Source organism: Vespula pensylvanica, chromosome 18, assembly GCF_014466175.1.
Source record: "Vespula pensylvanica isolate Volc-1 chromosome 18, ASM1446617v1, whole genome shotgun sequence".
NCBI lineage: Eukaryota > Metazoa > Arthropoda > Insecta > Hymenoptera > Vespidae > Vespula > Vespula pensylvanica.
The window spans coordinates 1,782,021-1,807,236 of NC_057702.1; the positions used below are offsets into that span (position 1 = coordinate 1,782,021).

Consider the following 25,216-nt stretch of genomic DNA (forward strand, 5'->3'; position numbering starts at 1 on the left):
AATCAAATATCACGCCACTTATTTCGAAGATATTGATTGGTTGAAAAATGAAACATTCTGATTGGTTGAGAAATTAATACGTCATCAAAATGGCGACTTCTTGTGTACATCAAATTTCATCGAAGAAATACTCTCTCTTTTATATTTTTATTCTATGGGATTATAATGTTTATGGGCGTATCTTGATTCCTGTCGTTATTTATGGTTAAACTATATAAACGTAGAGAGATGTTCTCTGGTAAAAGTCCCGTCATAATATAATGTAATATCATGGTATCGAACATCAACAAACAACAGAAACGTTTACTACGTTTAAAGTAGTTATTTGTGAATTCTGTACTGTTTCCTCGAATATATGGATGCGGGGAACGGACAGAAGCCCTCCAGTAAGTATAGCTGTTAAATTGTGGTATGGTAATTGTTGTTCACGTGATTACGATCCCAAGAACACTTCCCTATGTATTAAAATTTCTATTTCTATTTTATTGTTCATACGCATTTTACATAAAAATTTCATTATGAACGTAATGAAAAAAGTGCTCTTAATATAAGACAAAAAACATAAATTAGATTAATTTCTGTTACATTTTAATTAGGATTAATTGTTTTTTCATATGCATTGTATGCCAAATGCAATAAAGTAATGCAATTAATAATAATGTTGCATCTTCATTAATAAAACAAAAATATAAATGCAATATCGTGAACGTCTTTTACATAACTAATAATTCACAGATGGGCAACCTTATGTTACTACCAACAATACAGGAACGGAAAAGGGAAAAGAATGGCAAATGGAGTTGATGATGGAGAAGTTAAGATCAAAGGCTTCTGGATTTAAGTCTTTGGTCGAAACTGCTAAAAATTTACGTATGACTATGTTGGTAAGTTGTAAAAAAATAATGTACTTCTTTCTCAAGGTAATTTATATATATTATGATTATGATTGCAGGATAAACGATTTGCTATTGACAGTGTAGAAAAAAATCAACTACAAAAATGCTTAGATACTTTGCAGCATTCTATAAAAGTGACATCTTTACAATCTATGGTAGAACGTTTAGAAAGTTTAACAAGACAATTAGGGTATTTATTTTTATCTATTTATTGTAATTTGATATATATGGTCTCTCCGATAGTTTATTACATAATTAACATTTTATTGTAGATTAAAATTTATGATGTCAGGACCACCAGGCACAGAGCTTTTTATATCATCAGATATGTTTTTCTTAGAAGTTCTTTTGGAAACAACAGGTGTTGTTAAAGATGTCAAAATTCATCACGAAGGAAAGAACGAACAGCAGGTAAAGCAATAATTTTATCATTTTATATGATATTTGTAAAAAATATTATAACCTATAAAAAATTAATAATTCCAGAGTTGCGAAGTACTGGCCTCTTGTCTATCCCGTGGTGATTTTGTGGATTTTACGACACAGTTGGAAGGCTTGGCTTCCATATATCAATTAAATGCAGATAAAAAAGTGAAATGCAAAGCATTCAGTGCTTTACAATCTTTAGAGGCTGATTTAGGTGTTCTGGCACAACTCCAGACATTTATGAAGGAACCTTTTAATCTTGTTCATAAAAGTCCAGTTGGTCAGTACACATCTTATTATTTCATATATAGAAATATTTTGTACCTTATTAAAAATTCCTTTATTAAAACCATCTTATCATTTTTTAGGAATTCTTGAAAGACGGAAAGGAGGTCATCCTATGAAATTAACATATTTTGTATCTCCTTATGATTTAATAGATCAAGAAAATCGTACTTGTGATGTTTTAAATCCAGAAACTGTTATTAAACGAAAAATTGGTCATTCTGTGACTGTTTGTATGGAAGGTTCAACTGCTCACAAGCTGCCTACGACTAGTATCATAACTGTAAATAGAAGTAACACAGGAAAGAGGTGAATAAAATTTATGAGTGTGAACCATCTGTGTCTATGTAAGAGTAATATAATTTACGTAGAAATCAATGTTTAACACTTATAATAATGTTTTAGCACTCCATCATATGCTCCTTTAACTGGCACAAATTCATCAATGTTACCTGCTTGTTTCGTATTAAAACTCACTAAAAAAATGCCAATGTGTATGGAATTAGTACGACGGATACAAAAAGTAACTGAATTAGAGTGCGCGGATGTATCATCACCTCACTCCTTGTTAAGCTTAATAGTACAACACGCTAGTGATGGATCTTTAGACGGTCGAAATAACAGAGGACTTTATGTTGTATGTATAAAAAAATTATAATATTTTAAAAGAGAAGTTTAAGAAGATTTGTAAGTAATTATACGCAATGCATTTTACAGACCTTGCCAGATCAACATCATTGTTATTTCATGACAGAAAATAAGAATATGGAAGGAGTTTTGATAGGCAGTATTCCTTTCACACATCCAGCACACGTTCCGCAAATTCTTGTATATCTACGTCAACAAGCTCTTTTTAATTCTTTAATTTCAAGTTGTGTAAGACCTATGGCTCGTATAGATCCAGAACATACAATTATATTCGAGGTAAGCGCTTTATCATGGCAGCACATATCTATAAGCCTGGAACATCCATTTGAAGAAACAATGGCAACAGCAGAATTAAATCTAACGGATATCTCTGCATTGAAATGCAAACTCTACGGTGTAAGCATGATGAATGCAGAACAAATTTCAGACTTAACTGGTAAAGTCTTACAAAGATGTCTCAGTATACCATTAACAATGAGAACGCTCATGAAGACTTGGGAAGGTCGAAGCGCACTACCAGTGAATACTATGAGCGGCGGAAATGGAAATTACAACACAAATATAGGGCCTGGAAAAGATCAGAATGGTCAGGCTGGTTCTAATATGCCTGACTTCGCTAATGCAGACACAAAAATCAGGCAAGAATCTGACTTAAGTAATGGAAATGGAACTATTGGACGACAGCAAACTTTACAACAACCACAACAGCAGTCTTTTTTAGATGCCGGAACGGAGAATAGTATCGGGTTTCCGTCATATTCCGGCCAATCCGATACAGCAACCGCTGCTATGCTAAATCCTCTACAACTGAGTGCATTACTGGGTCAAGCGAAAAATTCTTTAGCAAATCCTTCGAGTGAAAAGACGAAAAAGACACGCAAAAGGAAAATCGCAGAAGGATTTTGGCGCAGTCCTAAAAGGAAAGGTGAAGATACTAATGAAATATTATTAGAAAGTTCAAGCTCGGACTCGACGCCACTTGGAACACCAACCAGTGGAAGGGAGAATGCAAACGAAACTAGAACGTCTACTCCAACTTCTGCTGCTAGTTTAGCCAGTGGTATAGATTTTACTAATCTCGATCCCGGCGACGTATTAAGTACGGATAAAAGTTCGGATTATGATCTAGACAATGAAAGTGAAATTGTAGAGGTACACGAAGTTCAGGGCGTGGATGATCTTATTAAAAGAGATCGTAAATCAAAGAAACGTGAAGAAAAAAAGAGTCCGAATATATTTGAAGAGAATAAAAATCTTGTACCCCCATCAGTAAGTATAACACCAATTTCAAATAGTAACGTGGGTCAAACAACAAATTATAATTCTGTACTTACGGGCATGGGTTTGGAAAGGAGACCTGGGATTGAGATTATACCCATAGCTTCATCGCCGCAAGCCAGTTTACCTAGTTCTATAACTATAACTCCAATAGCAGGACCAACCACAACAAAGACTATGACGGAAGAGCGTAGAGAAAGAAAAAGCTCTAAAAGTAAATCAACAGAGGATAAGGGAAAGTTAGAGAAAAGACGTAAACGTAAAAGAGAAGATAATCCTATGGGACCACCTCCAGACAAATTACCTTCCAAGCAAGATCCTTTATCAAAACCTGTTTCCGTGAGCATTAAACCCACCGAATCCCCTCCAAGTGTAGGTTCTCGTCCATCATCTCCGTCAGCTACTATAAGAAAATTCAGTCCGTCCCCGACACACAGTAGCCCGCTTGTCCTCGTTGGTAAGTCCAGTCCCACATTAAAGCAATCTACGAGCAAACCCGTACAAAGTCCGAAACATTCACCTGTCTATAGCAGTAGTCCTAAACACATGTCTGTACCTGCAAGCGTAAGTCCAAAGCATGGAACGTCGTCACCGAAACATGGTAGCTCAACGAGTACTGGAAAGCCAAGTATGTCTGCCCTCAAGTCAGCAACAAATTCTCCTTCCAGCAAAACTAGCGATTCTATATCATCAAAAATTAAGTCTTCCTCGTCGTCCTCCAGTAAAGATTCTAGTCGTGAAAAAGAAAGGAAAACGTCCTTGAGTTTTGGAAGTACGAGTGGTCATCAAAGTCCAAAGACTAAATCTTCTGGTACTAAGGTAAAACAATTGGACTTAATACCTGGTACTGAGATTCAATCGACCGTGTCAAACAGTGGTGGTAACACGCCACCCTCCGGTAGCTCAGATATTTCAAAGTCGACTATAGCTCAACAACAGGCAAGAAATAGAAAGGGTTCTCTTAGCGCGGTTATAGATAAATTAAAAAATGCTCAACATTGTACGGATGAAGGTGGAAATGGTGGGCAGAAAACGAGCAGCGGAGGTAGCTGTAGTACGAGTGGTCAGAAAGAAAGGAACGTCAGTAGTTCATCGACCAAGAACGTAGAGGGAAAATGCGTTATCAAGAATTCTTCCATCGACGCGAAGAATCCCGCAGAATATATGGTTAAACATAGCTCGGATGGCATGAAGATCACGATCAACAAAACTCGTACAAAGGATTCAAAATCGGGGACGAGTATAAAGCTTTCGTCGACCGCAGTTACATCGGTGACTGGAGTACCTTCGACAACGGTATCATCTGGTTCTGTGGTAGGAAATGGATCATCCAAAGCTCACACAGGTTTGAAACCTGGTGTGAATTCTGGGCCTGCATCGAAGAAGCCACAATCTCATGCATCACCCAAGTTACCTGGTTCGTCTAGTTGTAGTAGCACTAGTGGGAATAGAACTGGCTTGTTAGGTCAGAAGGTATTGTCAACGTTGAAATCAATATCCGGAGGAAATACTAGCAGCGGCAACGGCGGGGGAGTCGTTGGAGGTGTCAGTGGTAGCGGCAGTGGATTATTGGGTAAAGGGTCCTCTACATCGAAATCTTTAGGCTCGCCGAAAACAACCAGCTCGAGTGTCACCGATCTCAGCCGTAATCGCGATAAATTGAGGATGCCCAAGTCAACGGAGAAAAATATTTTTGGATCTAAAAGTATGACAGATTCGAGGAAGTCTAGTCCTTCCGCTCTTCGCGAGGAAAGCGAAAGCGAAAGAGCTTTTAAGCTACTCGCAGCTCATGCTTCTATTTCCAGTTTGCCTAGTTTACCAAGTTTACCGCCTCAGCTTGTCGTCGATGGTTTGATGAAGCAACTCGATACCAAGTTTCAAATACCAAAGTTGTCAGCTCGCGTAAACGTCGATAGCAGCGAAAAGAAATTGTCGGAGTCTGGAAAGTCGTTGGATAATCTCGCAGTAAAGCAAATGGCAGATCAAGGAAAGCTTCAAACGATCTCCAATCCCGTATCTTCGATCGCAAAAAGTAATACGGATGATCAGACACAGAGTACACAGAACAGACGAGATCACGTACAAACGAAACCCGACAATCTTTCCATGCCGACTTCAACGACAGTGCCGATAAACGTGGGATCCGATAGTACAAGTGGCCTTCTGCTACAACCTCCAGCTGCGGTCAGTTCCCATGATTCTAATGTTCCGACCAACCTTTCGATGCAATCCGTTGATGATTCTCGAGACTCTTGTCAGGAAACATCGGTAGGTAGACCTGCCGCGCAATTTTTAAGTAACACGTTGAGCGGTTCTGGCACTAGTAAGGATGATACTAATAACAGCAATGCCGTCATGGCCCTTCTTCCTAAAGGTTCGGAATCCCTGTGTATATCAAAATCGATGTATCCGCCATTGGCAAGCGGATCTTCCAATACTACTGGAAACGGTGCAAATGGTGCCAGTTGCGTTAACAGCAACACCGAGAGCCTGAATCTGAGTACGAAACCGGCCGAGACTGTGCTAGGTAAATATAACAAATCTGTCGAGGAGAAGAAACAACAGCAGCAGCAGCAACAACAACAACAACAACAACAACAGCAACAACAACAACAACAACCACAGCAGCAACAACAACAACAACCACAACAACAACCGCAACAACAGCAGCAACAACAACAACAACAGCAGCAGCAACAACAACAGCAACAATTATCACCGTCGGTCGTTTCATCTACTTCAACGACGATTGGCGGTATTGTCAATAGCGATGTAGGCTCGACTATGGTTCCAGTGAGGAATACAACAGAATTGGTTACTTCCAATTCACAAGAGGCTGCCGAAATGTTATTAGATTTTTCTAGTTCGAAAGAAACGAGCAAGAATTTAAGTCTTACATCTATATCAGAACGAGCTATGACTCAAGCAGCTCCAATAAGAAGGGATACTCCGCCACCACCTCCACCAACGTTTCCACCAAGCCCATCTTTGAGCGTACATATTGTCAAAAGTCCTGCACCATCGCCCAGAATTATACCACCGTCCCCACACTCCGCTTCGCCTTGCATTACGGATGATGAGCTTATGGATGAAGCTCTCGTTGGCATGGGCAAATGAAGACTACTTAAAATCTAGATACTTAATTATCTTTTACATCTTTACACGTGGGATCGTCTTCTCAGATTGAGACATCATCGCGTTCCTCATCTAACAAATATTGTCGACTTTCTCATGACACTTATATTGTTAGATTAAACGCAGAAAAAAGAGAGAGAGAGAGAGAAAGAGAGAGAGAGAGAGAAAAGAGAGAGAGAGAGCCAGAGCCAGAGCCAGAGAGTTACACGAGCTGGTTGTTAAGTGCAAAGACTATAAACTTATAAAGATATTAGTGGAATCTAGTGGAATATATAAAAATGAAACAAAAAAAAAAAAGAAAGAGAAATAATATACGATAATAGGGAATAATTGTAAATGGTAATTGTTAAATGGCGACTCGATATGAGTCTATGTCAATGGATATAATTTCGTTGGATTGTGGGGGTCGGGGTATCTTGGGAATAGAAGGCAAGACTTTAAGGAAAATTTGGAAAAAATTGACTTTTTTCCTTATATATGTAAAAAATATGCAGTTTCATACTACTACGCGAGGATCAAAGATGTAATATAAAAATGAAGGTATTCTTTTAATTTCGCTGATTCACGTGACGGAGAAACATATTTTCTTCTATAGGAGAATTTCAATCGTGTTCAATTCGCTATAAGTGTTCATAAGTATATTCTTATCATTGAACAAAAATGTAAGATAAAAATAGTTCTTTGCTCTCAAATTCCTTAACAATTACATTCTATATTTTTTATTTTCTTCTTCTTTTTAATTTGCAATTAATGATCTTAAGATTCTGTAGAAATTTGCTACAACCGATTTATGAAGTCTTCTAAATGTTAGAAAATTATTCTGTCGAGCTTTAAGTACAATTATGTTATATTAATTATAAAAATCTATTTTAATGTTGTGATTTTCGAAACTGATATATATATGTATATGTATGTATGTATGTATGTATGTATCTATATATATATATATATTTGAAGGAATTTCAAAACTGTATTATATTAAAAGCAGTTGTAAGTTCGATGATAGATAACGATGATATACTTATTTAAATAAACCTTTAACGTTTATTGTAAAGAATTGATATTTACCTTCAATTCTCTATTATGGATAATAATGGCAGATCAAATATGAATATCTTCCAAAGTGGTGAAACAAAAACCATAAATTTTCTAAAACTATTATACATTACATGTTATATATTTGTGCCATAAATGTTAAATTCATTGAAATATTGAACATTTGCTTTGAACTTGTATAAAATCCATTACTAACGCCTATTATTATCGTTCATTGTGATTCTCATTCATAGTCTGCTGTTGTTGTTCTTAGCTAGACAAATTTAACGTAAATAATTCTAATGTAAACAGAGAAAATATTTTAATTTGAAAGTAATTCAATAAAAAAGCGTTATCGTGACATTTTTGAATAAATCATACTGTTTCGTTTATTTAGATAATCCTTTTTACGATGTATTAAGAAGGATGATACATTAATGTAATAACTTTTTTACATATGAGACAAATATTTAAAAAGTATAAGAATGATTTTAAAAAATTTTAAATTATGCTGTATTTAATTTATTTTTTAATTTTGCATATATGAGATAAAAGCTAATAGTTCACTCATGTTTGAATTTGCAAAGATTTCCCGCGAAACGATTTGATTCGATAAGATTGCAATAGCTTCTTATGTTTGTCACCAGATAGCGTTCTCATCGAAACTTACTATCTGCTTTATTAATATACCTGTATGTATATTTGAAAGTGATAGAACTAGTGAAAAGGTTGTTAGATTGTTTTCCGTGAATATGTCGTTGGAATTTGGAAAAAATCAAATATATCCAATGCATGTGAATGCACGCGTGTCTCCTCACGTGTTTACAGCGATACAGAATGTAAATATCAAAGAGTTATCAAAATGTTCGCACAAGGAAATTCGTCCGATATTACCATGTTTGGTTAGGATGAGTCTTATTACTCCTTTAGATATAACGAAAGAATGCGTAGAAGCAAGAAAAGAAGTTTTATCAATTTTGTCTGGAATTGAATCAGTTAATTCTATAATTGCATTACTTTCTATCGATTTTCATGCCTTGGAAACTGATGTACGCAAAGAACAACAATTAAGGTTAGAATAGGTTACCAATTTATATTCTCTATTTTATAAATCAAATGTATTATTATATATATTTTAATTAATATATATGCTATATTTTTTAAGACAAAAATTGGGAGGGATACAAGCAGACAGTGTATTAGCACAATCGTTACAAAGTGGTCTTGCATTGGAATTTGAGAGAAGTGAATCTACACGTAGAATACGTTTGGTTTTAAGTGAAATTTTGTTCATAGCATCACAAATTCAAGAATTTAGGAAGAATCAAGACTTCCAAATTAAGCAATCTGATTTGTTTGACAATGCTGTATACATGGAAGAAATTAGTTATGTTATATGTATTGCACTTGCTGAATTGCCAACTCTTTTATCGATATTGGATATAACTGAGACACTATTACATGTAAAGCATGGTCCACATATTATTTGTTGGATTGTTGCTAATAATCCTGACAGTTTTTCAGAAGTATGTGGACATTTGATAGCTAATGGAGAGCGTCAAGAAGAATCTGCATTAGGAAGAATTAGAACATCAACACTTACAATGTTATGTGAAATGAACCCATGTCAAGCATTTGCAATAAGAGCAAAATGTGTAGAATATTGTAGAATGCCTGCATTGGCAATTACTTTAAGTTTAGAACATGAACATGCAAATACTTTACAACCAGATAGTGATATTGTTGCATTTATATCCGGTTTATTACTTGGCAGTGACCAGCAAGTTAGAACATGGATAGCAATGTTCATAAGAAATGGACAGAAACGAAAATGGGAGTCCCATACTGCATTACAATCATTGAGAGAAGAACTACTCAGAAGATTACAAGCTATTGCTTTACAAAGTACAGATAGCCAATTAGATGAATCACAAGTTGTTCAAGCAAGTGCACTATTAAGACTTTATTGTGCTTTAAGAGGTATTGGAGGTATTAAATTCCAAGATGATGAAGTTTCTATGATAGTTCAACTGTTAACATCACATCCTCCACCATCACCAGCTGGAGTAAGATTTGTATCTCTAGGACTTTGTATGCTTATAGCTTGTCCTTCTTTAATAGGACATCATAGTCTTGAAAAGCGTAGTATTGAATGGGTACAGTGGCTAGTTCGTGAAGAAGCTTATTTTGAAAGTGCTAGTGGTGTGACAGCAAGCTTTGGAGAAATGCTTCTTTTAATGGCAATTCATTTCCACAGTAATCAATTATCAGCTATTTGTGAATTGGTGTGTGCGACATTGGGTATGAAAATACCAATTAGACCAAATAATCTTACAAGAATGAAACAAATTTTTACACAAGAGATCTTTACAGAGCAAGTAGTAACTTCTCATGCTGTTAAAGTGCCAGTAACTGCAAATTTAAATGCAACAATTCCTGGGTTTTTACCAGTGCATTGTATACATCAATTATTAAAATCAAGAGCATTTGCCAAGCATAGAGTACCTATCAAGAATTGGATTTATCGACAGATGTGTGATAGTGTGCCACCTTTACATCCAGTTTTACCAGCTTTAGTTGAGGTGTATGTTAATTCTATTTTAGTAACAAATAATAAAACATCAGAACACACTAACAAACCGATTACTGAAGATGAAATAAGGAGAGTTTTTCAAAATAGTGTCTTTGGAGCAAATTTTGATTTTAAAAAAAATCTAATGAACATAGTGGAAGGAGAAATGCATAATATGGATATTGATACATTAAAACCTTCACTGACATCTCAGTTATTATTGCTATATTACTTGTTACTTTATGAAGATGTTAGACTATCCAATATGCATATATTTATATCACAAGGTAGAAAAGTGAAATCATACTCAACTGAATTTTTATCTGAACTACCGATAAAGTATCTCCTTCAACAGGTACAGAGAGATCAAGTGAATTATGCTGGTTTATTTTCACCTCTTCTTAGACTACTAGCAACTCACTTTCCACACCTGTCTTTAGTAGATGATTGGCTTGATGATGAGATGATTAACATAGATTCTCCTATTATAAATTATGAAAGTACAAAGATTACTGATATTGCAATTGTTGAAGCATTCAGTCATATTAATAAATGTCCATCAAGAACAGGAAGATTGTTGCGACAATTGATGGCAATGAAGCCAACAGATATTTGGCCACATACAGAAATAATAATACATTATTTTAAAGCTATACTCAATGATAGGGTTCCAAGATATATACAAGGTAGGATCACATTTGTTTAATTGCTAAAAACTTAATAACACATTTATAGAAATAATTACAAATATAATTATATTGTAAATATTATTTTTACAGAACTTTATAAACAAGTGTGGCTAAGATTAAATACTGTTTTACCAAGATGTTTATGGGTTTTATCTATAAATACGTTATTAGTTGAAAATATGGTAGTCAAGAATATATTCCTCACACAAGAAAATATTGTATTAGATCCATTACAAGTATTACGATGTGATACAAGAGTTTTTAGATGTGCTCCAGTTTTGTCAGTAATTCTAAGGTAAATTGTAACATTTAATAAATATCAAAATTGATAAAATAAAATATTAACTCAATGTTAAATTATTATACTAGGATTTTACAAGCTGTATTAGCTGCATCACGATCACAGCTATCCAGACATACACAAGATAGACCTTTAACGGAAAAAGTTGGTCAATTATCAAGTGAAACAGAAAGAGAAGATTTGAAAACAGCTTTGATAGCAGGTCAAGAAAGTGCTGCTGTACAAATTTTATTGGAAGCGTGTCTCGAAACAAAAGAAGATAGACAAATTCCTGGACAGATGTGGTCTTTAAGAGAAATTAGAAGTGTTATTTGTTCATATCTACATCAAATATTTATAGCAGATCCTTCTTTAGCTAAATTAGTCCATTTTCAGGTATGTTTTATTAATATCAAAAAAAAGTAACTTTTAAAAATATTTAATATATCAAAATTAAATTCACTCGTGTTTTATAGGGATATCCGAGGGAGTTATTACCAATTACCGTTTCTGGAATCCCATCTATGCATATTTGTCTTGATTGGATTCCTGAATTGTTATCTCAACCTGAACCAGAAAAACAAGTATTTGCTGTTGATTTAGCTTCACATTTAGCAATTCAATATGCACTTCCAAAAGCTTTAAGCGTTTCCAGATTAGCAATAAATACTCTAATAACTTTGTTAGGAGTATTGCCTGCTAAAGATCGAGTATCTCTATTCATGCCGGTATTACCTTCATTGACGAGAATATGTCTTGCTTTTCCACCACTTGCTGAGGATACTACAGTATTGCTCTTACAATTAGGTAGGGTTAATTCTGCCCAAGCAGCTTTAGGTGATAAATCTGCAGATGCATTATGTCAAAAAGTTAATGCAACATTTTGTACATTATTATCAAAAGCCATATTGCAATCTCAGATTTATTGATTTCCATACAAAGATTAGGTCAAAACTAATAAATTCTTGTTTAGAATTTTAAGAGCATTTGTAAATTTATTATTGAATTTATTTTAGTATGACTTTAGATTCAATGCTGACATTTTATCATATAGAGTAGATTGTTAATAGTATCTATTTGATAGATCTATTGAATATAAAAATTGATTACAAACAAATGTAATATTTATGTTAAATAATGTATATGTATATTGTATAGTGTAAAATAATTATTTTTATATTTATAACTTACTATTTAGAAATTATTATGGAATACGTATTCTATTTCTATCTTGTAGATATGAAACATTAACATCTATTTATATATGTCACTTATTAATATTATTAAAACACATTAATTTGAATCTGTAAATTTTAGCTGATTAAAAAATTGTGTTTTTATTATTATATAAATAATTGAAAATTAAGTATTATTTTGAATTTCGAACGTAAAAATATGATTGGTTGAATTAATATTATTTCAATCATCCAATCACAAGGCGTATATTTTCAACAGCGCTATCTATCGGCATGAAAGTTCTGCAATTAATTTATAGTAGATTATATGTGTTGTACATGTGATTTTGTTTGTAGTTAGTTTATAGCATACGATAAAATGCATATGAAATCAATTAAATTATCCAAATCAATAAGCAATAACGGATTAGATGTAGATAATTTAATTGTAACGAGAAAAGGTGGTGGAAGTATAATCGATCATCGTCCATTATTTTCCGAAGATGGAGAGTAAGTACAGGTTATGTGTATTAAGTGTCTTAATAATAACGTATATTAAAATGATAAATATCGATATATCTTATTAAATTAACCAAATATTTTCGAACCAAATTTGTTTTTGTGATAGAACATTGTATGTTATATGGAAGCATACTCTACGAGCTTATAGTACGCAAACCGGAGATTTTGTGCAAGAGTTTGAAAATATAGACCGTAGAATAAGTGGAATTGTTCCATATCCTGATGGTTTTAATACGGTTATAGGTTGTACAGATAATGGGCAGCTTAATTTTTGGAGTTGCCAAAGTGGCATTATCACAAAGAAATTAGTATGGATAGTTTGATATAGTTTGTATTGCTACATTTAGTTTTACAGTAAATCAAAGATTCTAAGTATGTTTTATATCTTTTTACAGAACTTAAATTTTTATTCAAAAGAATATGCTAAAGTTAAAACTTTTCATATTGTAAAATATAGGAATGCAATTGGTAAAGAAAATTCGCAAGTCCTAATAACTTATATCAAGAAAGGTAATAACAAGATATATTTGTTATTATTTGACTTGCAAGATGGAAGGTGTTGTAAAACTGCTTTTATTTTGTAAGTAAATATCTTCTTAAATTAATTACTTTAATAAAGAAAAGAAGTAATTTATACTTAAAATTCTTTTAGTATAAAAAATCCTGAATATTATGTCGATATAATAGGAAATCATGGAAATAATTTAGTAGTAGTTCTTCACGATACTGATTTGCACATATTAAATCCTTCACGTAATTTAGTTGACAAATTGTGAGTATACTTTCTTATTTAATTAATTTTTATTCATATTTATAAATTTAAATATGTTTATGTAAAATTAGGCATAAAACAGGAAAAACAGGTAGAATACCAACATGTATTGCTGGACATCCTGAAGATGAATGTGTAGCTACAGGAGATTCAACTGGACGTGTAGTATTATGGAAAAATTTATTTCAAACTAGGCCTCATAAAGCAGTGTATCATTGGCATACATTGCCTGTAACAGAGATAGCTTTTAGTAAAACAGGTAGATTATTAAATATCTTTACTAAAATTCATTAAGAAAAAATTTAGCTGATATAAGTATATTACAGGTGCTCATATGTACACTGGCGGAGGAGAATGTGTTTTAGTGAAATGGACTATTGGAACTCCATTAGAAAAATCATTTTTACCTCGTTTACCAGCACCAATTAAACATTTAACTATTGCACCAGATAATATCTATGTTGCTGTATCTACTTTAGATAATGGTAAAATATATAAATAAATATATATATTAATATTTTATAAATATATTTTTAATGTTATACAGGTATTATTGTTGTAAATCCACAAAGAAAATTGACATCTGTGATACAAAATTTTACATGGGGTATTGCATTATCCTGTAAAGATTTATTTCCTGCTGGACTTGTAGTAGATCCACGTACAAATAGCCTTGTTTTAAACAGTCGTACAGGACATGTTCAGTTTTATAGTACACATACAAAAAGTCTATTGTATAATGTAAGTTTGTGTATATATTTTTAAGGTATACATACATCTTATGAAAGATTTAATAAATATAGTCTTTCATATATACCATTTTTAGATTCACATAACAGCTGAAAATTTTGTAACACAAGAACGTAGTGTAAATATTTTAAACACAGAAGTAACAAAAGTAGCTTTGAATCACGATGGTACGTGGATGGCTACGGTAGAAGAGCGTGATGATAAAATTTCAACTCCAGAAGTAAGATTAAAATTTTGGATATTTGATATGAAGAAACAAGTGTAAGTTAAACAGTATTTATATATAAGTGTACATAAATAATATATATATCTGCATATAACATAAACCTTTGCGTCATTATATAATTTAAATTTAACTATAAACTCCAACAGTTTTACATTAAATACATCAGTTGAACTTCCACATGAATTAGGAATTAATGCTTTACAATTCCAACCAAACTCATTATTTGGCAATGAGGATTCCTTAGTAGTAACTACTGGAAAAGATCAAAAGTTTAAATTATGGAATCTTATAGAGCCAACATCAATCTATAGTAAGAGATGTTTTATAAAGCAGGATAATATTGTCTTTATAAACTAAACATGACTTATTTTATTTTAGAGAAAACAAAACATTGGCATTGTTATGGTACAGGAAATTATCATGATCTATCAGCTACAGATGCTGCATTTTCTATGGATGGATCTTTATTAGGAATTGGTTTTGGTTCATCTTTGACTATTTGGGAACCTGATACATGTACTTTGAAATGTAGCCTTAGGCATAGTCAATATCCACATACCATAATGTAAATGATACTACATCATTAAAATATTATCGCGTGATAAAAAAAAAAAGATAAAAACTATATTGTATTTTTTACTAGGCGCATTGAATTTGGAAAACAGGAAGCTTGTAACCTTATTGTCGTTGTTTCGGATAAACATATTGCTGTCTGGAATATCTTATCTCTAAGTATTATGTGGAGTGTTTCTTTAAACGTGACAAAACTTACAGCTGATCCAAAATCTATATATATGGCTGCTTTCACAGTAGATAATACATGTAAGTATTATCATTTTTTATAACTATATTTATTATTTAATTCTTTATAATTTCTTTTCAGTATATATATTTAGTCCGCATAATTCATCGCCAGTATATATAAAAAAATCTATCATTGAAAATGACAGTTCAATATTAGGAGCAGTTTTTGTACCACGTTTGCAAGATAGTAAAGATTCTTCTTACAAATTATGGCAAAAGAAATCTCAATTATATTTTATAGATTCAAACCAAGTATGTTCATATATATTTATGAGAAAAGATATAATAATTATAATATATATTCTCATCATTTCAATAATAAGATAAGGATATATTTAAAAATTGATTTTTATATTTAGGAACTGTTGGCTTTGGAATCGGAATCCGAAGTAGGGGAAGCTTTAGAAATTTTCTCTAGAACTCAAAATATGTCTTTAACGCCGTTCAGTAATTTTGTAGCATCTCGGACTGTATTAAATAAGGAAGAAAATAATTTATTTCTTCAGGAATCATTCCGTATTTCAGGAAAAGAAAAAACAGCTGAGGTAAGAAATAATCGTTCTTATATACATATAAAAGTTCATTCAATAATTTTATCTTACATTATAGCTTCACACACAGAGTATAAAAGTTATTTATTTTTATAGAATTCTTATATTATTCGTGCGCGCGCGTGTGTGTACACACACACATAATTATGAAATAGTTTAATGTTTTCTTCCTAGACGATAATTTCGGCAACGACGTACAAGATTAAATTTTCTATAACGTAAGCAATGCCATTGAGGAATTTGTCGCATGTTTTTTATTGCCTATAAAAGAGATTTTTTAAATAATTACTTAAAAGAATTGATTTTTACATAAAACAGAGAAATGGTCATTATAAAAATACTTACAGTTTCCGTATCGGTAGTAAGATATCCTTTTGTAATGACTATTATTAACGTCAGTATGAAAAAACAAGAGAAGAAATATTTTCCAAACAATTTCATTTTTATAAAAATGTGTTAGTCAAGTAGAATCTTCTCACAAGAAAGATTTAAGTTAAAATAGGTACTTTTTTTTTCTTTTCTTTTCTTAAATTTTTCGGTTGATAATATTTACGATGAAAGAAACAACAATTGAAGTCGAAGTCGTACAATACGAATTGATAAATAAGTGTGTAAGATGTATTTATAATTTGTGATATCCTTTCAACGTTCTACATGTAACTGGCTTTAAGAAGTGGTCTTGCCATGATTTAATATGGGAGTTGCTTGGCTTTAACTCCCACCTTCTCATAATCTCATAACCCGGACCTCCATTTTCCTGAAATTTCTTAAACACGTCATTCAACTAACATTCTTCCCCAGTTATCGTATATTAACTTCAATTCAAAAATTACCTTCTTTGCAAATTATCAATCAAGTATACAAATGTTTTTCATACTGTATTAATAATTATTTTTCTAATTTACCTTATTTGCATGGGGCCCAACAATTAAACTACAATATAAATAGTGAAATTAATAATTAATTTATAGTAAAAAATATTTTTTTAATGCGAGTATAACAATATAAAAAGTTATTTATATAATTTGGATCATTTTCTATAATATAAAAATTTTAGTTTAATATATATATATATATATATATTAAATATCTAGATAAAGAAAACATAAATTACTAAGTGTACAATGACCTTTTTCACGTTAAGTTCATCGTTTTATAAATGAGGTCATAGTATCTCTGTCGCGTCATTATGAAAAGAGATTCGAAGAATTAGTACGTGTACTTTACACCAACCGTAATTGTCTCCATTATGGTCTCAGCAAAGTATATTTTCAGTTTCATTCTACTATATTCCTTGACGTCATTTCTCTCATACTTACGTTATTTCTTACGTCAATGTATTGTTGACGTGTTTTAAGTACAATTCATATCAACTTACTTGGTAGATTTTTCGTAGTAAAAATTTGCATTTTTCTATAAATAGAACTACACATTTAAGTACTAATCAGTTAATCGATTTTAAATTCTTGAATTAAATATACTTCGTTAAGAAAAATAGTATATTTATTTATTAAACTTAAACATTTTTATTTATAAATTATTTTATATTGTATGTTATTATATTTTTTTAATTTTATATATTTTTTATTTATTAGCTTTTTAACGTCCCTGCTCATACATTGCCACCGATGAAAATGCTTTGTGCAACTTTTATAATGTCTTTATTGTCACAAAAAGATCAATCTTCGAATGATAAATTTTCAAGGTAATTAAAAATAATGAAATACACGAAGATAAAAAAAAGTATAAATTTCTATAAAATATATTTTTTAGATCGGACGATCTTGATAATCTCGATGATCTTGATGATCTAGAAAATGAAGAAATAGAGGAAAACGAAGACAATATTAAACATGTAAAAACAATAAAACGTGAACCATCACCAATTCCAACGAATATGAATATTGATGAATCAGATGTACGATTAATTCATCATAATTGGTCATTTTTATCAACGATACTTCCAGATGAAGAAATTATTGAAAAATAAAAAATATTTTGTATACATTATTTAAATAATATCAAAATCTTAAATTAATAAGATATATTTGTTGTAAAGTATCTTAATACAAAAATAATGGTAAGTCTTAGAAAATCATGCAAAAGTTAAAACATTTTCTTTTACAAAGAAGAAAAATTTATTAAAATTTAAAATAGATTAATTTACTATATAATTAACATGGTACAGGTAACTCGTTAAGACGTTTAGCGATTTCAATTAACTCTTCAATTGTTTCTGTAATTCTATTATTGTATTCTAAATCTCGTTTCATATTATTGATCACAATATTAGTTCTATCACGAAAAACATATTCTGAATAGCCATTAGAATCGCTCATAATTTGAGCGCTAAGACTTTCATCCATTAAAACTGTTGGAAAATATAACATGGCTGTTATCAAAGAACCTAAACGTTGTTCTTCTATTCCTTGAAGTAATTCAGACCAAGAAGGACATTGTCCAGAAAACTGGTGAGTTTTTAAAGTCTCACAAAGAACTTTATAATAATGTTTCAACATATCTTTTTCTCGTGTTTCTCTAAAACTACGAGATGTACATAGATAGAGTAGCTGAGAGACATCGTGTGCTAAAGGACAGTATCTGAGTAATTGAAAATCGATTAACAAACATTTCGGAGGTTTGTCATTATTAAACATCAAGTTGTTAGCCCAAAGATCACCATGACTAATCACGTTTGATTTCTTTGCAGAAACTTGAATAGCTTCCATAATTTTTGGTGAAACTATTGGTATCAAGCTTGAATCAAGGCCAAGATTTTTAGCAATTTCAACAGCTGCTTTAACTCCTGCATCAATCCATTCTTTAGTTTGTCCTGTCCAAATGAATGCTTTTTCCTCGAACGCATTAGGATAGATTTTAATTAAAGGCATTGGTAAACGATCTTCTGCCATTAATGACGCTGCATGCATCCGTGCAATTGTTGCCAAAGCTGCAGTAGTAAGTTCCTCGTTGAAGAGTTTGTTTCGCATTGTATATCCTTCTTTTTGTAAATCCTCGAATACCAAATAATTATCTTTTATTTTGTAACAATTTGGAGACCAACGTTCTCCTTGATAATTTTCATATAGTATTGGTATTATTTCTTTGTAGAACGTTACTTCCTTATTGAAAATACCTTTTGCTATTATGTAGTCTGCTTGATCAGGTACATCATATGGTATTATCTTCGCAAAAAAGAAGAATGTTTTCTTCTCATTCCTTTGTTTCGTCGTAATACAAAGTTTTTGATGCGAACCGAGGAAGCCAATTTTACCATTGGAATATGGTCGAAGAGAATAATTGATGATCTCGACATCGTTATTTAAAACACGATTAATTATTTCTTGAATGTCTTCTGCAGTTAGCAAACGATGGAACACGTTCTGATTGAATAATAATTTTTCTTCAAATTCAATATCAGGATTAGATACAATTTGGACTCGTTTATTAGACATTTTCGTTTCTTGCAGTTTCTCTCTCTCTCTCTCTGATTCTTTAGATTCCTCTTATGTCCCTTTTTATATAGCATTGAATGAAGTTTCTGCAAGTATGATGCATTTATGATATGTCTATTTGTTTACTTTAAAACTTCGCTATGAGATACTTACCTCAAGTCTCTACATAAATGATAATTTCCTATTTGAATCATTGATAAGAATCTTAGGATACGAAAGTAAGTTTTCTGTTTAATAATTACAATACTCGTGTTTTTTATTAACAGTGATTTATTGATCTTTACTATATCGAGTTATTGATAAGAGTTATGATTAAAGTTGTGTTGTATTGTATTAATTTATTTTGAATATACTTATAACAAAAAATGCTTATATCAGGTAATCAAGAATGTTAGTGCCATTCCCATATTTTGTCATTGTTTTAAATTATCTATCTTTATTGATTAAAATGTCACGAACTTTCTTGGTTATCTGATATTTTATATTCGAAATAAATCAATCGTGTTCATACGATTTGATCACGACGAAGAAAAAGCCAATAAGGTATTTCAAAGAAGCTGAGAATACTGGCGCCCATAAATAATCCAAGAGCACTTCCTACTGCAACTGAATACAATCTTAATTATTATTTACATTACAGATTATTCATAAAGAAATTTTTTATTAATCCATATACATACTGTATATTATCGTAAAATTTTGAAATATTCTTTGATAAGATATTCTCATGTTTATGACAAATCATTTTTATGGTATCTTACAGAATGAATTATTGCTCTTTCAAAAGATCAAATGTTAATTGCACTTGCAAGAAATAGGCAAAAAAGATTGCAATTCGTTCGTTTTAAATATTATTTTGATCTAATTGAACATATTTACCTATCACATCCAAAAGACTGTGTACAACATATCGACGATATTGTACGAAGGGGCGAGCCAGTGACATAAAATCTATTCTTATTATTTCGTCATCTATATGACTAAACTGTATGGGCTCACTATGATATCTGTGATAAAGACAAAAATGGATCATAATTAATCATTATATTTTTCACTTAAAAAATATATACAATAGGACTTCTTACACATTTATAGTGTTTTCTTCACAGAGAGAATAACATTTTTTTTTTATAGTTGTTAGTGATAAAATATCCTTTTTATTCTCAGATAAACATTGCAATTCCGTTAAATTACATGTTCTTGTACCAGCAGGAGCAAGATAATAAAAACTTACACAGCCACAATACTTAATCATTTCTTGTATATATATCTATCAAAAGAAAGCCAAAAATATGAAGAAATAAATATAAATATATATAATATTCATTAAAAATTTTACCTCAATAGCACAGGAATCTCTACTATAAATTTGGAACATACTGTCTTTATCAGTTTCATGACTAAATCGACAATTTCTTTGTTTTGTTGAAAAAGATTGCACAAGTTGTTCATTATAAATAGGTACCGTTGAAAATTCAGTTCGAGTAGAATATCCTTTTCTTATCGATCTAACGACGTATTCAGGTAGAGTAGCAATATTCGGTAATTCTAAATTATCCAATATATATGCCTGCATTATATAATTGTTTTTTGCGTAACAATGTATATATGATAGTTTAAATAATTAATATGAGAAGAGAAGAAAAATACGAACGGTAATATAGCGAGGAATATAATTATTTGATTTTTTATTTGCTATAAGATCAATCACAAGATTTCCATTTTCAGTAGTACGATTAATCCAAAATTTAATATTTGAATTGTCGTATGGTTTGATATGTCGAGAATTAATCACGTAACAATAACCAACGCCGGTTTTGTTCAGTGGTTTGAATTCACTGCAACAATCAAATTTCATATTGTTCCAGCTGCAATTAGCAAAGATATCTTTACATGGTATCTGCAACTATAAAAATAATATTGTTTTATGTACATCTTTTAAATCTTTTATTATATATATATAAAAGGAGGATAATTGTAATTATACTGATTGATAGCTTTTTAGTAATTCTTCAGCAGTAATATTTATTTTCTCAGATCCTGATGATTCCAATGTTAATGGTTGTCTAAAAAATGACAATTACAAGAAAAAAGCATGATGAATATTTAATAAAAAGTTAATATTATTATAGTATACTATAATAATAATATTATTAAAATTATTATTTTTTATAAGCATACTGTTTGTTAATATTGTATTTGTTTTTCAATTCGATAGAAAACTTGATGCAAATTGCAACTGAAGGAAATGGAGTTTCCCAATTTATATATAATGTTTCTGTTGTAACATCTACAGGATATTCAATATATTCGCAGATACTATCCTTGATCATTACGGTACAACCCCACCAACTCAGTATACAAAAGAACAACCAGAAGAATCTTCAAAGTACAAGAGGAAATATTACTATTATAAATTATTTAAAATAATTATTTATAATTATTTTACCGTTCGATGTAGAAAGTATTTTCAGAAACAAGATATCTAACACCATGGATATTGCAATGGCTTAGATATTGTTTAAGCACTTTCCAACAGCAAATTATATATCGCAACATTTTAGATACTCGTAATTTTTCGTACTAAACGTTAAGGTCGATTAATCGACATGGCCACTGTTTCGCTTAGATAATTCAATAGAGATATCGTTCAATAATGAATTATAAAAAGAAAGATTTTAATCTTTACTTTTAAACATGTATTTCTACAATACAACATATATGTATGATTTGCTTGTATTAAACATATGTAATATCATAAAATATGAATGTGTTATTTAATTATGCAAATTCATTTATATTTCAAGCATTTCTTTTGTGATCATATTATTTTCCCTCTTTTCTACATGTATACATTTTTTCTTCTAACACATTTATATTTTCACAATTCATTATTGTATATATATCAATGAATCTTTAAAATTAAAATTGTAAAAGTTAGCAGTTTTTTTTTAAATTGAAATATTTTAATTTAAAGAAATATTTTACTTTATTATTAGTATTGGAAAAAGATGACTTCATCTGCTATAACGGCTGTAGATATTCTTGTATTTCCTTCATCATCTTTGAATTCGCCATAACTTAATCTTCCATTTACTAATACACGTTGTCCTTTCTTCATGTAATTAGATATACTTTCTCTAAGATTAGGTTTAAAAACACATATCCTGTGCCAATCTGTTTTTTGTAGATATTCACCTGTCAACAGTATTAAATAAGTAATATATATATATTATTTTATTCTATCGAATTAAATGTATAGAAAGTTACATATATGTACCATTTTCATATTTATAATTGAAATGAGTTGCTAGAGAGAAAATCACTACAGGGTGTTTTTCAGTTCCGCGTTCTTGTGGAGCTCCACCAACTCTTCCAAGTAATGTTATTTGATTAATAGCTATAATAATATTAATAAAAATTTAGTTAAATATATTTCATATTTTATTATCCTATAATATATATAATAATAATTAAAAAGATAATAATCTTCCATACTTTTTTCTATACTATTCGCTTCAATTTTTTGTGAAAAAAAACGTGTATTGTTTAATTGATTTGTTCGATTACACACACGTGATATAACCTGTAAAATATATATAAAAACATAAACAAAATATCACGTCATCATATGTTTCAAGATTAGTTTATAATCAAAATGTTTGTTGATAATTTCTTACTTTATGAAACATGATGACGATTGTTAACACCGATTTTGTTTTCCAAAATATAAAACAAAATTTGTAACTATTAACCGACCTAAAGTTTAAAGAGTTTTATCATGAACGTTTTCCAAGTACATATATATACACACACACATATATATTTCGATGAAAACTAAAAAAAACTTCTATGTATTTTAATTAATTGAATTAATTAAGAAAAGAGGCAAATTATAATTATGAAATATATAATTATCGCGCAGTAGAAACAAATGAGATATACGTTTAAAATAATTTAATTTCTCATTCGATAACGATACTTGTGTATTAGGCTTAATAGTTTACAATACAAATGATGTTAGTGCGTTAAGCTTTTGAGAACACATATTCGATTATAGTGATCATAACGGTAAGGTTCTCGAACGCATTCTCACTTGAATATTATTTTCATTCAATATTAAATTGATATTCTATTCTAAATACCATTTCAATATTGAAATCGTTGAAACATCTGAAGTTTGATATTAGTTGAAAATCTGAACTTGAGTTAGAAAATTGTGCGTTATATATAAATAGGAAGAACAGATATTATTTGCAAGATCAGTGTACGTTATAAAATGCGTTTTAGAACGTAAATATACGAAACGTTAAAAATTTTTTATTTTTGAAGTAGAGAAGGCTGTGAAACTGACAAAAGCGCGCCGCCATATTGCGTGCTTGTGTTTAGTTACTGTTCTGGCGCGTGGTCAAGAATTATTATACTCTTAATTAATTACCATGTCCGAGAATCAGGTAAGCTTTCTCTCGACAAATAAAATTCTTATTTCTTCATTAAAAATTTAATATTTGTGATGCATTGTGAATTATTCAATTGATTGGTCGAGTTTAACCGATCTAACCTTGCGAATTAGGAACAGAAACCTGAAGCCGGCCCAGGAGACGCGAATTCTGAATACATCAAGCTAAAAGTCGTTGGAAATGTAAGAATAGAGAATTATTCCGTACTTCTTTATCTTTGTAATATTTTTTATAGCGAGTTCAATGTTACGTGAATTATCTTTTTAGGACAGCAACGAAATTCACTTTAGGGTAAAGATGACCACCCAAATGGGCAAGCTTAAGAAATCGTACAGTGATCGTGTGGTTAGTGATTTTTTTTTCTTTATCTTCTTTATTTTCATTTTATTTCAATCGTTAGAAAAATTCTTTCTTTTTTTATTTAGGAAATCTTTCAAATTTATTCTTCTGTTTACTTTGGTATAGTGTACATATATATTTGTATTTTGTATATTCTATAATAGTATTGATATTGAAGTTTTCAATCTAGTATTTTAGAATATTATATTAAGAAAAAGAAATTTCATAATCTCATCTCATTTTAATTAGGGTGTACCTATGACATCTCTAAGGTTTCTTTTTGATGGTAAAAGAATTAATGATGATGAAACACCAAAGCAGGTAATTTATACGATTTAATATATGAAGATTAAAAAAAAAGTCTCATTTGAGTATATTGTGATTAAAAAATTTGGTATATATCAGAACTTAGATGACGACTAATTATTTTCAGTTGGAAATGGAAAATGATGATGTAATTGAAGTATATCAAGAACAAACAGGTGGTCTCTACTGAAAAAATTACAAATTAATATCATGCAATTTGGTTTTCATATTTTCTAAAGTGAAAGTGACTATCATAAGAAAAGGACAAGTTTATTAATATGCATATATATGTTAAAGAAAAACAGTATGTAGTTCCATTTTCATATAATATTCTAAATGTGCTGTTCTACATTCCTGTAACAAGGCAAGTCTAAGGACCAGCAACACAATCAATTTTTTGTAATGTATACATTCATTGGTTAAAAAATCAGTTAAGGCGAATAATTGAGACTATCGGTTCTATGAGAATATTCTATGTTTTTCGTATTATACATAATCCTCTGTTTAATTAATTAGCTGTAGATGTCAAAAGAAAAAATTCATTATTAGTTCCGTTAAAAGTAAAACAAAAAAGTAAATTTTAGATAATATGAACGTGGTTTAATAAAATTG

General features: G+C 30.7%; 7 protein-coding genes across 9 annotated transcripts; 4 read left to right on the plus strand and 3 right to left on the minus strand.

Moving 5' to 3' along the window:
* Positions 1 to 109: 109 nt before the first annotated feature.
* LOC122635610 (mediator of RNA polymerase II transcription subunit 1) lies at positions 110 to 8,078 on the plus strand. 2 transcript variants are annotated; one of them, XM_043825992.1, is made up of 9 exons: positions 110 to 386; positions 736 to 884; positions 953 to 1,086; positions 1,169 to 1,307; positions 1,383 to 1,602; positions 1,691 to 1,916; positions 2,013 to 2,244; positions 2,325 to 5,801; positions 5,908 to 6,147. In XM_043825992.1, exons 1-9 carry the CDS (start codon positions 356 to 358, stop codon positions 6,025 to 6,027), a joined length of 4,728 nt encoding a protein of 1,575 aa, XP_043681927.1. In that variant the 5' UTR covers positions 110 to 355; the 3' UTR covers positions 6,028 to 6,147. The 2 variants fall into 2 exon arrangements, with proteins under 2 accessions (XP_043681927.1, XP_043681926.1); XM_043825991.1 differs by having other exon boundaries at positions 111 to 386; positions 2,325 to 8,078.
* A 136-nt stretch (positions 8,079 to 8,214) lies between these two features.
* Positions 8,215 to 12,403, plus strand: LOC122635611 (integrator complex subunit 2). The gene is made up of 5 exons (XM_043825993.1): positions 8,215 to 8,775; positions 8,869 to 10,961; positions 11,055 to 11,259; positions 11,334 to 11,640; positions 11,721 to 12,403. Exons 1-5 carry the CDS (start codon positions 8,456 to 8,458, stop codon positions 12,171 to 12,173), a joined length of 3,378 nt encoding a protein of 1,125 aa, XP_043681928.1. The 5' UTR covers positions 8,215 to 8,455; the 3' UTR covers positions 12,174 to 12,403.
* Positions 12,404 to 12,490: 87 nt separating this feature from the next.
* On the plus strand, positions 12,491 to 18,450 carry LOC122635612 (WD repeat-containing protein 75). 2 transcript variants are annotated; one of them, XM_043825994.1, is made up of 15 exons: positions 12,491 to 12,929; positions 13,048 to 13,249; positions 13,337 to 13,521; positions 13,594 to 13,713; positions 13,785 to 13,972; positions 14,040 to 14,198; positions 14,261 to 14,454; positions 14,540 to 14,724; positions 14,836 to 14,999; positions 15,068 to 15,254; positions 15,333 to 15,511; positions 15,573 to 15,745; positions 15,853 to 16,038; positions 17,640 to 17,749; positions 17,818 to 18,450. In XM_043825994.1, the coding sequence occupies exons 1-15, from the start codon at positions 12,799 to 12,801 to the stop codon at positions 18,032 to 18,034; spliced, it is 2,580 nt and encodes an 859-aa protein (XP_043681929.1). In that variant the 5' UTR covers positions 12,491 to 12,798; the 3' UTR covers positions 18,035 to 18,450. The 2 variants fall into 2 exon arrangements, with proteins under 2 accessions (XP_043681929.1, XP_043681930.1); XM_043825995.1 differs by having other exon boundaries at positions 12,788 to 12,939.
* Positions 18,159 to 19,683, minus strand: LOC122635614. The gene has a single exon (XM_043825998.1). The coding sequence runs from the start codon at positions 19,497 to 19,499 to the stop codon at positions 18,219 to 18,221; it is 1,281 nt and encodes a 426-aa protein (XP_043681933.1). The 5' UTR covers positions 19,500 to 19,683; the 3' UTR covers positions 18,159 to 18,218.
* A 31-nt stretch (positions 19,684 to 19,714) lies between these two features.
* On the minus strand, positions 19,715 to 22,431 carry LOC122635596 (sodium channel protein Nach). Its single transcript, XM_043825978.1, has 8 exons — positions 21,949 to 22,431; positions 21,666 to 21,881; positions 21,487 to 21,565; positions 21,154 to 21,405; positions 20,839 to 21,069; positions 20,585 to 20,769; positions 20,379 to 20,506; positions 19,715 to 20,105 (listed from the first exon to the last, which is right to left on the minus strand). Exons 1-8 carry the CDS (start codon positions 22,056 to 22,058, stop codon positions 20,005 to 20,007), a joined length of 1,302 nt encoding a protein of 433 aa, XP_043681913.1. The 5' UTR covers positions 22,059 to 22,431; the 3' UTR covers positions 19,715 to 20,004.
* A 39-nt stretch (positions 22,432 to 22,470) lies between these two features.
* LOC122635615 (single-stranded DNA-binding protein, mitochondrial) lies at positions 22,471 to 23,320 on the minus strand. Its single transcript, XM_043825999.1, has 4 exons — positions 23,180 to 23,320; positions 22,998 to 23,085; positions 22,780 to 22,899; positions 22,471 to 22,697 (listed from the first exon to the last, which is right to left on the minus strand). The coding sequence occupies exons 1-4, from the start codon at positions 23,189 to 23,191 to the stop codon at positions 22,495 to 22,497; spliced, it is 423 nt and encodes a 140-aa protein (XP_043681934.1). The 5' UTR covers positions 23,192 to 23,320; the 3' UTR covers positions 22,471 to 22,494.
* Positions 23,321 to 23,608: 288 nt separating this feature from the next.
* Positions 23,609 to 25,072, plus strand: LOC122635616 (small ubiquitin-related modifier-like). The gene is made up of 6 exons (XM_043826000.1): positions 23,609 to 23,766; positions 23,832 to 23,953; positions 24,073 to 24,141; positions 24,227 to 24,304; positions 24,548 to 24,619; positions 24,732 to 25,072. Exons 2-6 carry the CDS (start codon positions 23,939 to 23,941, stop codon positions 24,792 to 24,794), a joined length of 297 nt encoding a protein of 98 aa, XP_043681935.1. The 5' UTR covers positions 23,609 to 23,766; positions 23,832 to 23,938; the 3' UTR covers positions 24,795 to 25,072.
* The last annotated feature ends 144 nt before the right edge of the window (positions 25,073 to 25,216 follow it).

Bases quoted from the DNA above. Each gene is read 5' to 3' on its own strand.
- LOC122635614 (XM_043825998.1), bottom strand. From the start codon at position 19,499: ATGTCTAATAAACGAGTCCAAATTGTATCTAATCCTGATATTGAATTT.
- LOC122635616 (XM_043826000.1), top strand. The intron at 24,142-24,226 runs GTAAGAATAGAG...TTATCTTTTTAG, and splicing joins AGCTAAAAGTCGTTGGAAAT to GACAGCAACGAAATTCACTT. The intron at 24,305-24,547 runs GTTAGTGATTTT...CATTTTAATTAG, and splicing joins AATCGTACAGTGATCGTGTG to GGTGTACCTATGACATCTCT.
- LOC122635615 (XM_043825999.1), bottom strand. The intron at 22,900-22,997 runs GTATGGAAGATT...ATATTATTATAG, and splicing joins AGCGAATAGTATAGAAAAAA to CTATTAATCAAATAACATTA. The intron at 22,698-22,779 runs GTACATATATGT...TACTGTTGACAG, and splicing joins CAATTATAAATATGAAAATG to GTGAATATCTACAAAAAACA.
- LOC122635610 (XM_043825991.1), top strand. From the start codon at position 356: ATGGATGCGGGGAACGGACAGAAGCCCTCCA. The intron at 1,603-1,690 runs GTCAGTACACAT...ATCATTTTTTAG, and splicing joins TGTTCATAAAAGTCCAGTTG to GAATTCTTGAAAGACGGAAA. The intron at 1,917-2,012 runs GTGAATAAAATT...ATAATGTTTTAG, and splicing joins AGAAGTAACACAGGAAAGAG to CACTCCATCATATGCTCCTT.
- LOC122635596 (XM_043825978.1), bottom strand. From the start codon at position 22,058: ATGTTGCGATATATAATTTGCTGTTGGAAAGTGCTTAAACAATATCTA. The intron at 21,406-21,486 runs GTATAATTACAA...TTATTTTTATAG, and splicing joins TACTAAAAAGCTATCAATCA to TTGCAGATACCATGTAAAGA. The intron at 20,770-20,838 runs GTAAAATTTTTA...TTCTTTTGATAG, and splicing joins GAGATTCCTGTGCTATTGAG to ATATATATACAAGAAATGAT.
- LOC122635612 (XM_043825994.1), top strand. From the start codon at position 12,799: ATGCATATGAAATCAATTAAATTATCCAAATCAATAAGCAATAACGGA. The intron at 13,250-13,336 runs GTATGGATAGTT...ATCTTTTTACAG, and splicing joins GCATTATCACAAAGAAATTA to AACTTAAATTTTTATTCAAA. The intron at 13,973-14,039 runs GTAGATTATTAA...AGTATATTACAG, and splicing joins GATAGCTTTTAGTAAAACAG to GTGCTCATATGTACACTGGC.
- LOC122635611 (XM_043825993.1), top strand. From the start codon at position 8,456: ATGTCGTTGGAATTTGGAAAAAATCAAATATATCCAATGCATGTGAAT. The intron at 8,776-8,868 runs GTTAGAATAGGT...ATATTTTTTAAG, and splicing joins CGCAAAGAACAACAATTAAG to ACAAAAATTGGGAGGGATAC. The intron at 10,962-11,054 runs GTAGGATCACAT...TTATTTTTACAG, and splicing joins GGTTCCAAGATATATACAAG to AACTTTATAAACAAGTGTGG.